At 41.7% G+C, this 13,155-nt stretch overlaps 1 protein-coding gene across 9 annotated transcripts in view; it reads right to left on the minus strand.

Annotated features, from left to right (window-relative positions):
* LOC104595190 (transcription initiation factor TFIID subunit 1-like) overlaps nucleotides 1-13,155 on the minus strand; it is a 164,059-nt gene that overhangs the window by 90,432 nt on the left and 60,472 nt on the right. For all 9 annotated transcript variants that reach the window (XM_088897676.1, XM_088897675.1, XM_010255805.3 and 6 more), the window contains one exon: nucleotides 659-1,775. In XM_088897676.1, coding sequence (XP_088753802.1) covers nucleotides 659-1,775 — 1,117 coding nt within the window. The remainder of the gene's footprint in view (nucleotides 1-658; nucleotides 1,776-13,155) is intronic.

Raw genomic sequence — 13,155 nt, forward strand, 5'->3', positions numbered from 1 at the left:
GGTAGAAGTAGTAAGAAATTATTTAAGCACTAACAATTTGACAATGGATATAGCATTAAATAGAACAGATTGGCAAAACAGGATTCATGTAGCCAAGCCATATAGTCAGGATATGATGATGATGATGATGACACATATACATGAGTGTGTAAATTATATAATATCAGGCAGGTTGGGCTTGGGCTACCCCAAGGACTAAACCAAGCCCAACACGAGTTCAGGTCAGGCCCAAGTACAAGCCCAAAACCTGAAAACTCATACCTAACTAGTGCAAAAGCTTGGGTTGGGGTGGGCTCACCCAAGTTAGGGCCCCATTTACAATTTACAACTTGGAAAACCTGTTAGATATTGTCAATTATTTGTTTCCAGCAATGACATCTAAAACATGAAAGCCAGTTTAGATGCATTTATACTCATATAAGAAAGTTTTCATCCTACTTCATTTTGAAATACATAAAACTGAACAAGTTTTTTTTGTTGAAAGGTAAACAGTGAAAAAAGAAGTTATCTTTCCACAACATTCACCAAAATAAAGGTAGGTTATTACTTGTTTCAATATTGTGCAAGTGTCGCTTAGTTAAAAAATGCAAAAACATAAACATATAAACAAAAAAAAAAAAAAAACCACGGAAAGGTAAGGAATAGAGTTGAATCTTACTTGCTCAACTTTGGTTTCATTGTCTGCAACTTCAGGGCAGGTATTGAATGCATGACCTTGATCCCATGAGCTGCACGTTTTTTAGAATGTGATTTTAATTGCTGAGGGGTTTTCCTGTTTGAATAATACTTGTCATTAGAAATATTGAACTGGCCAGCAGATGGCCCCCCTTGACCAGGTAGATCAAATGAATCCCCACCACTGGACTTCACAGACCAAGTAACTATCATAGCCCCAGCATGAAAGCAAAGATGTCTACCTTCCTTGTTATCTAAAATTTCAAAAAGCATCAGCTCATCTTGAAGATCAAGAATTAGTTTTGGTTTTGATATGGACTCCTTTGGTTCCCAGATAATATTGTCTAACCAAGAACCCTCCAACATCTCCCTATTCTGCAAGGTAAGTCTTCCCAAGCGTTTAATTATGTCAAGTTGGCGAAATTCTCCATTATTGCTCTCCTTTCTTACTCCCGAGTAATTTGAGCTGTCCACTTTCACACGAGATTCTAACCTCAATAACTGGGGATGATTTTTTTTATCTGTGAATGGATGGTTTGTCTGCTCTGAAAATTCTGTTGAACCAAAGGGCTCCACTGACACAGGAAAGTTATGCAAGAAAAGATTATGTTCCTTCTCATCAGGCTCTATCTGTTGCTGCAATACCACGTTTTGTGGCCTAGCCTCCAATTCTATTTCAGCAGTGTAAAATGTCTCAGAGCCTGGTCCAGACATTATACAACTCTCTGAGGAGTCATAACTCTTGGTGGGTGAATTGTCCCAAATAATTCCATCTTCCCAATCTTGTTGATCAAGAGGGTAAAATTTAGGATAGGATGGCGATTTCTGTCCAGCATAAAGATCTAAAGATCTGTCCTCTTTCATTGGCTCAGCACTAAGACACAAGTCTTTCCTTTGTACATCAACCTGTGTAGCTCTAATATCAACCCCTTGCCAGCTACCAAAAATTGCTGATTCTATATCACCATCCATTGCCAGTGCATTATCATCTTGAGTAAGACTTCCATGTTTCATGGCAACTAAGACAGGGGAAGAACCCTTTAAGAAAGCTTCTTCATCCTCTTCAACAATATCAGAAGTATCCATGGCTTTATACCTCTCTGAGATCATATGAACAGTTACAGAAATTACATAAACCCAAAAAAGGAACCAGGATAATACAAATCAAATGATATAGTCAACAAAGTGACAGTGTAACTCTTAAAGCATAAAGTGAACTCTCTCATCAAAACCATCAATAACAAGCAGAAATGAGTAGGAATTCTACTCTAAAGCTTGATAGACTAAACTCAGATAAGAATAGATGTAGCTAGAAGGTTACTTGGTCTTGAAATATAAAGCCCCCACCATGTCATTTCTTTATTTCTCAAAATATTTTCACATTAAATCATGAAAACATAGTTATCAAGGTGCTGCCTAGGTTTTGTGAGGTTTACCTACTGTAACCTATAGCAATATACCTACCTGCAGCAAGGAAATGGACTAAGCTAGTATATAATCATGTAAATAGGGGTGTGTTAGCTACAATATATCATAATTATTTTAAGACCTGAATGGAAATAAGGTGGTTTGACATTTTTTGACGCAAGAATTTAAGGTTTTAGGCATCAACTGCCTAATAGCAGGAACTGCAACTGAATGCCAATTTAGGTTCCAAACTTCTGGAGAAGCAGAGCCTTCAGGATGTATGTATTTATGTTTCTTAGCAAATGGCATATGCAACTATCTCAATGGTATATATATATTGATGAATGAATGATGATTTTATTAAGAAGAGTAAGAAAGTATACAATCACCCTAAGAGGAGGAACGAGATGTTACCTACTCCTAGGAATGAGATCAAACCAAACTCTTAGCAGAATACAGTTATAAGGTAGCCCAATACAAAGAAACCCAAGAAGCCCCTTGTTTAGCCAAAGAATCTGCCAATGGATCTGATCTGGTAACCCACTGAAATCTGAATAACATATTCTTGTAAGCCATTTAACTTTTTAAGAAGATCCCTGTAGCCCCATATAACTGTTTCCGGATCTGACAACCAACCCATTACCACGTTAGAGTCTCCCTCAACTATCAAATTCCCCACTCCAAGTTGGTTTGCAATCTGTACTCCTTGTACAGCAGCGGGTATCTCAGCCCTTGTAGAGTCATCAATTCCCATTGAATCTGAAAATAAGGACAGAATGTTGCTATCCTTATCCCTCAAGATCCCTCCTACACTTGAAGGTCCTGGATTGCCTTGACTACTCAGTTGCAGAACACACTTGTAATAATTCAGAAAATTCAGAAAAGAAAAGAAAAGAAAGAAGGAAAGAGAAGTTTCAACAGAAGTTTGTGGAAGAAGATGAGAGAAGAGAAGGGAAGAGAGAAGAGAAGAGTTTGATACCTCTCTCCAGCCCCCAAAAGATATCTTTTATTTCTTTAATTCTAATCTGAGTACAGTTCCATGAATGCCCTTAATAGGGCAGCCAAAAATAATAAAAAACAAAAAACAGGCCCATAACTAAGGCCCACTGCTTAAAAGAACATAAGCATAAACATAACTTAAATAAAGAAAGGAACTAAGGCTCATTCGGCCCATTCTCACTACACTCCCCCTTAAGTTAAGCATAGATGTCAATCATACCAAGCTTGCTTACATAATATTGCAGCTTTACTTTTAAAACTCCCTTAGTCGAAAAAAAAAAAAAAACTGCTAGTTGCTCTTCTGATGTAATGAAAAGAAGGTACACCTCCCCTAAGACCACTCTTGCCCATATGAAGTGTTTGTCTACTTCAATGCGCTTAGTTCTATCGTGCTGAAAATCGGGTTGTGGGCAATGTTAATAGCAATCTGGTTATCACAATATAACATCAGAGGCTTATCACACGAGATACCCATCTCATCAAGGAGAGATCTAAGCGAAAACAACTCAGAAACTCCATGGGCCATAGCCCTATACTCTGCTTCAGCTGAAGATCTAGTAACCACTAACTACCTTTTACTTCTCTAGGTGTAGAGAACACTGATGTGGGCCCCACAGCAGTGGTCCCCACTGTGTTCGTAGGACAGCATGTGTAATTATTTGTTTCAGTCATAGTAGTGTCAGTTGGGGTCAGTTTGTTATTTCAGTTGTTATTTATTTCAGTTTTTTATTTACTTTATTTGTCATGTAAGTACGAAGAGCAGATCTGTCCTTTTCTCTATGTACTGAACATAACCTATAAATACTAAGAGAGTGGTGGCAGCAGATGCATTAGAATCTGTCCCTCCTTTCAAACCCTTGTGTTCTCCTGTTTCTCTTCTCTTCCTCCTCCTTCCTCTCACTTTTCTTCTACTTTTCTTAACCTAAAATCTATTAGGGTTCAAGACTGATTGCAGTATTGATCTTCTACTTGGTATCAGAGCCTATCTAGGGCTTCTCATGTGTGTCTAGTCCAGCCGACCACATGAGGACCAGCTAGGGCTGGAAGCTTATGAAGAAGTATTCGTCGGCTGATTCTTGGAGATTACCAGGAGAGTTTCGCAGCTGTTGAGGACTTGCCACAGCTTGCAGAGAGTTGGTAATCAGGAAGAAGAAGCGAAGGCCAGGGTTCAGGTAACCCTGGAAGGCAGTGAACAGCATTCTTTGAGTAAGTTTTTATTTAGTTTCCAGAGACTACTATCAGTCGAGATAGGTTGGACCTATCTAGAAGGAGAGGCCGAACTGCTTTAAGGTTTTTCTCTCTAATCTAGGGTTTGACTGTTGGGCCTAACCCTCTTTATCTTCTTGGAAAGTGATTGTTTTAGGGTTTTCTCTCAGAGGTGATCAGTTTTAGGGTTTCACATTGACCCTACGACAGGTCCTAACTGTACGGACTGCTTGGAAAGTGCGGCTGAGCACTTATTTCAGACCTACGATTAAAACCCTAATTCTGCTCCAGCATCTCAGATTGCTCTCTAAGCTGGTTTCAGACCTATTTTTGGCTTCGAGCTCTTCCAGAAAAAAAAAAAAAAAAACTTGACAGATTGCTTGGTACTATGATTGCCGATTGATTTCAGATCAGATTTGTATTGGTTTCATGCATATACTGTGATTGCCGATTGGTTTCAGATCAGACCTGCACTAGTTCATGCATATACCATGATTACAGATTGGTTTCAGATCAGACCTGCATTGATTCCATACAGTTTTCTGAATGTGATCGACTGTCCAAGTGCTGTTTTCTGGTGTAGTGGCTCTAACAGTTTGTAACTACTGATTCTTGACCAAAGATGGAGTTTAAAAATCAGGGAGTGTATCTGAAACTGGGTTTCAGATTACAACTCTGAGATTTAATGGGTCAAATTACTTGGAATGGGCTCAATCAGCCATGATGGCTATTGGAGGAAGGGGAAAACTAGGTTACCTCTTGGGAGATGTGAAAGAACCTTCCAAGGAGGACCCAACATACACCAAGTGGGTTCAAGAGAACTATTTGGTTATGGCATGGCTGTGTAATTCTATGCAGCCACATATCAGCCGAAATTACTTGTGGGCAAAGACAGCCAAGGAGATATGGAATGTTGTGAAAGAAACCTATTCCCAACCCCTTAATGTTGCCAGAGCCTATGAACTGAAGTGTGAGGTGAACAGTCTTAAACAAGGAAAGAAGCCAGTTTCTGTCTACTTCTCTACCTTGAAATCCTTGTGTCATGAGATTGACCATCTAGAGACCCTTGAGTGGGAGAGTCCCAAAGATGCACAGACTCACAGAAAGCAAGTCGAGACAAACAGGGTGTTTGAGTTCCTGGTTGGCTTGAATTCAGAATATGACATTGTGCGGCAACAGATACTGACCAGAGATAGTGTGACCCTCTCTCAAGCGTACTCCCTGGTGCATAGTGAAGAGACCAGGAGGAAAGTCATGATGCAACCTCAGCCCCCTTCCCCAGCCCTGATAGCTGTTAAACCTAAGTCAGGGGGTGATCCAGAAAAGGACCGGAAGAAAGAAGATAAATGGGACCTGATATGTGAACATTGCAAGAAACCCAAGCACACAAAAGATACTTGTTGGAAGCTACATCCTCATTTGGTCCCAGCAAAACTAAGAAATAAGAAGGGTAATGCTCATGTAGCTGTGAACACTGATTCAGCATCCTCATCAGGCACAAAAGGCACATCCCTAGAGACCTTAGCCGCGGTTCGGGCTGCCCTCATACAGTTGGAAAAGGAAGTTGGGAGTTCAGCTCAGCCATCTCAGTCACCATCAGCTCCTGCCACATCTGCATTTACACATTCAGGTACTCGAGCCTCAGCTTACCATGCTTCAGCTCCAGGTAATACTGACCACTGTTGGGTAATAGATTCAGGTGCATCCGACCATATGACTAGCTTGCCATCTTTGTTCACTACTTATCACTTGTCCTCTGGCCGAGATAGAGTATCCATTGTTGATGGCTCTCTTGTTCCCATTTAGGATGACATCAAGTTATCAGATACTATCTCTTTATATTCTGTCTTGCATGTTCCTAAGCATGATACTAACCTGCTTTCAGTCAGTAGTATTACCAAACATATGAACTATTCAGTAACCTTTTTCCCTGACCGATGTGTTTTTCAGGACTTGGAGACGAGGAAGGTGATTGGGACTGGCCGTGAGACGAATGGGATCTATCTGCTTAGAGAGAGTTCTCGTCGGGAGGAGCTAGTGGATAAGAAGTCCTTTGTTTCTCAGTCTGTGAGTCCGGTTATGCTTTGGCATAATCGATTAGGTCATTTGTCTTTCAAGTCCTTGAAGAGTCTGTTTCCTGCTTTATTTGAGTCTGTTGAGTTATCAAAGTTGAGGTGTGAGAGTTGTGAGTTTGCCAAACATTGTAGAACTTCTTATTCTTTGAGTAATAAAAGGAGTAATTCTTCTTTTGATATTGTACATAATGATGTTTGGGGGCCATATCACATCTCTTCTATGGGTGGGTACAGATATTTTCGATTGTTTGTTGATGACCATACCCGATTTTCTTGGGTCTATCTTATGCGTTCTCGGGATGAGGTTCCTACTATGACCCAAAACTTCCATCAGATGATTCTCACTCAGTTTGGGGCCAAAATCAAAGTCCTTAGATCTGATAATGCAAAGGAATACTTTGCTAAGCCATTGACCTCTTACCTCCTCAGCCATGGAGTTATTCACTAGAGCACTTGCCCTCATACACCGCAGAAGAACGGAGTTGCCGAAAGGAAGAATAGGCACATCTGGGAGGTGGCTAGAAGCATTATGTTTACCTCCAATGTACCTATTCACTTCTGGGGTGATGCTATCCTCACGGCAATATATCTCATTAATCGGGTTCCTTCCCGGGTTCTTGATAAGAGAATCCCTTTTTCCCTTCTATACCCAGACGAGTTGTTCATCGTTCCCCTTAAAACCTTTGGTTGTACCTATTTCGTTCAGCTTCTCGGGTCTCATCATTCCAAGTTTGAACCTAAGGCCTCCAAATGCATTTTCTTTGCTTATGCACAAACTCAAAAGGGTTATTGCTGCTATGATCCTGTTTCAGGGAAAAGGTTTGTCTCCATTGTTAGACAGTTTTGTATGCCCTTAGCTTCAATCAGAATGATGTACTTTATGAGTTTATTGTAAATGAATAAAGATACATATTTGATTCATGTTCCCTTGGTATGTTTCTGTGTAATACCCTTAAACTGGACACTTAATGAGACTCGTGTTAGTTTAGAATGTTCACAGCCAGTGGGTCGGTCTGGGGAGACCTATCCTGACAAGGCTGACACTGTAGTGCCACCAAATCGGTTGGGGTGGCCTGTCTCAGCTGCCAGGGTGAGACCCTAGGCACGTACAGTGTAGGATTAATTGAATCTTTAAACTGGACCAGATTTCCAGTGTTGCCCTGGACCTTGGAGATTGATGGGCAAAACTGGAAAGTTACACCCGACCCCTAGACTCGATTATGATACTGCACTAGGTGTCGGATTGGGCTATCTTTGATGTACCAATCAGTGAGATCCTTAGCGGGGGTCAAAACCTGGGTATGTTGGGACAGTCCGAGAATTCATCTGAGTGGGTGATCATAGTGACAGGATCAGCCCCTTTGTCGGACAAAGGTAATGATCAGGGATGCACTCTCGCTGATGGAAACCAAGACTGCCGGCAGCCGATTTCAACCGTTGAGATTTGTTTTGCAAATATATTTTATATAAGATATAAAAGTATATATATGGTTTCCAAAATGTTTGCAAGAAGGTTTTAATTCCCGGGATCCACATAAGTGGAGAGTGCAACACTGTTCCTTGCAGCCGAGGGAGAGGTCCTCTCTTGTCGGGCAGTGTATGATCATTATGGGCTGAGAGGTTAAGTGTAAGACCATTGAGGATAATACCTGATGGGCTAATCTTGCATCTGCCCATAGTCCCTGGGTGTTACAAGGTGGCTTGGCCCAGGGACCTCTTAGGGTAAGTGTTGGGCCCATAGAGCCCATTTGATGGGTTTCAGGGGGTGCACTGTCTTTAACAGTGTATTCGGCCAGGCCTTGTAACAAAGGCTGGGCCGAACCCATGTGGCTGATGTGTAGATCAATGCTTGGGTCCCACGCCATACAAGGAAGCCCAACTGGGCAGCAGTTAAGAGGGTTAAGTGAGCACATAAGCTTAATGGGCCTAAAGCCCATTTCGAACTGGGCTGTTTATTTAGTTAATAAAGGGGCGAAATCTGAAGTGGATCAGCTAATAGGATTGGGCTTAGACCCTATCCACTTAGAGAGTCCAAGATCTAAATAAGATTTAGATCTGGAAACCTCCTAATCAGATTAGGAGATGGCTGATCTGATCTCCAGATAAGATAAGGATTATCCCTTATCACTTAAAGGGACTTCTAACCCAAATGTGATTTGGATTAGCAACTCCTAATCTGATTAGGAGCTGATCCTTTTAGGATTATAAAAGAAGAAGGGGGCGGCAGCCTAAAACACACAGATCATCAGGTTTTCTTTAGTGCTGAAATCCAGAAGAGAGAATTCTGCTCCCTGCAAATACTCTCTTGCCGCCTCCCTGTTCTTGCCGCCCTGTTTGCCAGTTCGATCTCCACTTGTGGGAGAAGTCAAGATTGGATCTTGACATCAGTCCTTTGAGAAAGGATTGAAAGGAAGCTGTGCTCACGTACCATCTTGCTGATTCTTGCGAAGGACAGAGTTCTTGGAGAAGAACACTACTGATTCTGCTCCACTTGCACTACGCCATCTTCAGTGGGAGCAGTCTTTGGATCCTTCCTTGGGCGTGAACACCTTCGTTGGGAGATATTACTTCTCCGTATCAGGTATAATCCTTCCCACTCCTTTTTGGTTCAGATCTGGTTCAGTTTATGGTTCAGAATTGATCCTTGAAAATATGATTTTCTAAATGGGGAATACGATTCCCAGTTGAAGGGAGAGAAAAATTTTTGAAATTCGCCACTTATTCCGCAATCTTTTGGGCGTCCATAGGATGGATCTCTCATCCCTTCATCCATGGATGTCACCTTCATTGAGGAGACACCCTATTATCCTAGGGTTTCTCCTCAGGGGGAGAGCAGTGAGAGTGGGATTTTGAGTCTCTTTCCTCAGGGGGAGCGCAGTGGGAGTGGGGTTGTTCCTTTACCTATTCCACTGGGTGATGAAGGTTGTAGTGGTGAGGGTGGTCAGAGGGATCAGGAGTTGAGAGTCTATCACAGGCGATGCAGGCAGGTTGATCCTAGTCATCGGCAGTCCAGGCCAGCTCCAGTTCCTTCTACGGCTCCAAATCCAGGTATTACAGTCCCAGAGCCCACTAAGACACCTTCCACTGTTGCCACTTCCCCTCCCTGTGGATGACCTTGATCTCCCTATTGCTGTCCACAAAGGGAAACGGCATTGCACCACATCTACAGCTCACTGCATCTCACAGTTCTTATCCTATGATCGCCTATCTCCCTCTTACCGGTCCTATCTCACTTCCATTGCCAATGTCCCTATTCCAAGAACAGTGCAAGAAGCCTTATCAGTTCCAGAATGGAAAGATACAATGCAAGTCGAAATGGATGCCCTGTTGAAGAATAATACTTGGGCACTGGTTGACCTACCCAAAGGAAAGAAACCGGTTGGATGTAGATGGGTATTCACTGTGAAGCATAATGTTGATGGCTCCATTGAAAGGTACAAAGCCCGGCTGGTCACAAAGGGGTTCACCTAGACTTATGGTATAGACTACTTGGCGACCTTTGCCCCAGTAGCCAAGATGACCACCATCCGAGTTCTATTATCCCTTGCAGCAAATCATTCTTGGCCCTTGTTCCAGATGGATGTTAAAAATGCTTTTCTGAATGGAGACTTACAGGAAGAGGTCTACATGCAGTTGCCTCCTGGATTCTATGATACAGAGACAGGTAAGAAGATTTGCCGACTGAACAAGGCATTGTATGGTTTGAAGCAGTCACCTAGAGCTTGGTTTGATAGGTTCAAATTAGCCCTTGGAAAGTTCGGTTATGTACAGGCCCAGTCAGATCATACAATGTTCATCAAGAGGGTGGTGTCCTCTCTGACACTACTTGCAGTATATGTTGATGATATTGTGGTGATAGGAAATGATAGCCATGAGATTGAGTCCCTCAAACAGCTCCTTCATCAAGAGTTTGAGGTGAAAGATCTTGGTGCACTACGGTATTTTTTGGGTATTTAGGTTGCTAGATCTAAACAAGATTAGTGCAGAGGGCGGGGAGCCTCTTGAAGACAAAGTTATGTTCCAACGGTTGGTTGGAAAGCTCCTATATCTTTGCCTCACTCGGCCAGATATCAGTTATGCAGTTAGTGTTGTCAGACAGTACATGCATTCCCCTAGAACTTCTCATCTCCTTGCGGTAGAGAGAATATTAGCAAACTTGAAGAGACGCCCGGGTAGAGGTATACTGCTCAAGAACAATAATCACATGAAGGTGGAGGTCTATACAAATGTCGATTAGGCTGGGAGTGTTGATGACAGGAGGTCTACCTCTGGATATTGTGCCCTTGTGGGAGGTAACCTTATCTCTTGGAGGAGTAAGAAGCAGAGTGTTGTTTCCCGCTCTAGTGTTGAAGCGGAATACAGGTCAATGGCTAATGGAGTGGCTGAAATCTTATGGTTGAAATCACTACTTGGAGAGTTGGGTATTGACTATGAAAAGCCCTTGATGTTGTATTGTGATAATCAGGTAGCTATTAATATAGCCCACAACCCTCTTTGTATATGCATCACAAGAAGTGTGTCTCCCGTATATCACATCTAATATGCAGCTCGTGGATATCCTCACCAAGGCTGTACCAAGGAAGAAGTTAGAGGCAGACCTATCCAAGTTGGGCATGATAAATATCTACTCCCAACTTGAGGGGGAGTGTAGAGAACACTGATGTGGGCCCCACAGTAGTGGTCCCCACTGTGTTCGCAGGACAGCATGTGTAATTATTTGTTTCAGTCATAGTAGTGTCAGTTGGGGTTAGTTTGTTATTTCAGTTGTTATTTATTTCAGTTTTTTATTTACTTTATTTGTCATGTAAGTACTAAGGGCAGATCTGTCATTTTCTCTATGTACTGAACATAACCTATAAATACTAAGAGAATGGCGGCGGCAGATGTGTTAGAATCTGTCCCTCCTTTCAAACCCTTGTGTTCTCCTGTTTCTCTTCTCTTCCTCCTCCTTCCTCTCACTTTTCTTCTACTTTTCTTAACCTAAAATCTATTAGGGTTCAAGACTGATTGCAGTCTTGATCTTCTACTCTAAGAAACAATATTACTAGCTACCATAGCACAATAGCCTGATGTGAACCTCATGTCATCTATATTACCTGCCCAATCAACATCTGTATATGCTTCTACCTTCATATGACCATGTTTAGCAAATAGTATGCCCTTCCCGGGAAACCATATGTGTGTCTCTAGGGCATGCATTAACTGGCTGATTATCACAGCATATGAAATGTTTGGACGAGTCATACATAGGTAAAGAAATTTCCCCAATAATCTCTAAAGCACTCCCCTATCAGCTAAAAGTTCTCCATTGTCAACTAAGAGTTTATGATTCACATCAGTAGGGGTGGAGAAAGGTTTAGCACCAAGTTTCTCAATCTCAATGAGAAAATCCAACACATACTTCCGCTGAGTAATGAAAATACCTTCTTTGGATCTAGCAACTTCAATGCCTAGAAAATACCTCAACTCCCCCAAGTCTTTGATCTCAAATTCAGAACTAATGAAAATACCTTCTTGAGATCATTAACTTCTTGTGTACCACTGCCAGTAACAACAATACCATCCAATATAAACAATAAGAAATGTAACTAGATTATTTCTCCTCTTAACAAAGAGGGTATGATTTGATTGAGTTTGAGTGTATCCAAACTGAGTAAGAGCAGCCCTAAACCTGTCATACCAAGCACGTGGAGATTGTTTCAATCCATAAAATGACTTCTTCAATTTGCACACAAATGTAAATCAGTCCTTTAATAACAAGATTAAACTTAGTGATTAGCAGAATAAAACAGGTCTGAATAACTGTACAAGAGAAGAAGATGACGAAGGGAAGAGGTAAGAGAAGAAGGAGTCGAATCATTCTACATTCTCCTCTACCTATTTTATTAAGATCTAAAAATTTGATGATGACAAGAATGCCCTTAAGTGGGCGGCTAGCTTGGCAGTTACATAAAGAAAATAAAACAATAATAAATAACAGGCCCATTAAGTGTGGCCCATCAACATAAAATAAAAGATATTACAAGAGATGTTGTTAGGGCCCATTCGGCCCAGTCTCTTTACACTCCCCCTCAAACAGAGCATAGATGTCAATCATGCCCAACTTGCTTATATAGTGTGTCAATTTCCCCCTTGGAACTCCCTTGGTCAAGATATCAGCCAGTTGCTCTTCTGATGTGATGAATGGTAAACAAACTTCTCCTGAAGAAACTCTTTCCCTTATGAAATGCTTGTCAACCTCAATGTGCTTAGTTCTGTCATGTTGAACAAGATTATGTGCAATGTTGATAGCAGCTTGGCTGTCACAATAGAGCATCATTGGTTTCTCGTAGTCCACCCCCAATTCCTCTAGAAGGGATCGTAGCCATAGTAATTTTGATACACCATGAGTCATTGCCCTGTATTCTGCTTCAGCTAAGGATCTAGCAACTACCAATTGTTTCTTACTCCTCCAAGACACAATATTCCCAGCAACCAGAGCAAAATAACCAGAGGTGGACCTTCTGTCATCAATACATCCTGCCCAATCTGCATCAGTAAAGGCTTCCAGCTTCATGTGACCATGCTTAGAAAATAGAATACCTTTCCCCGGAGTACCTTTCAAGTAGCACAGAACCCTTCCGGCAGCAGCTAGATGAGTATCTCTGGGAGAATGCATAAACTGACTGATAACACTGACTGCATAGGAAATATCTGGCCGAGTCATGCAAAGGTATAACAGCTTCCCAAGCAGTCTCTTAAACACTCCCTTAACAGACAAAAGTTCACCATCTGTGGCAGAAAGCTTATGATT

Source organism: Nelumbo nucifera, chromosome 2 (assembly GCF_055504915.1).
Source record: "Nelumbo nucifera cultivar China Antique chromosome 2, China Antique-T2T, whole genome shotgun sequence".
NCBI lineage: Eukaryota > Viridiplantae > Streptophyta > Magnoliopsida > Proteales > Nelumbonaceae > Nelumbo > Nelumbo nucifera.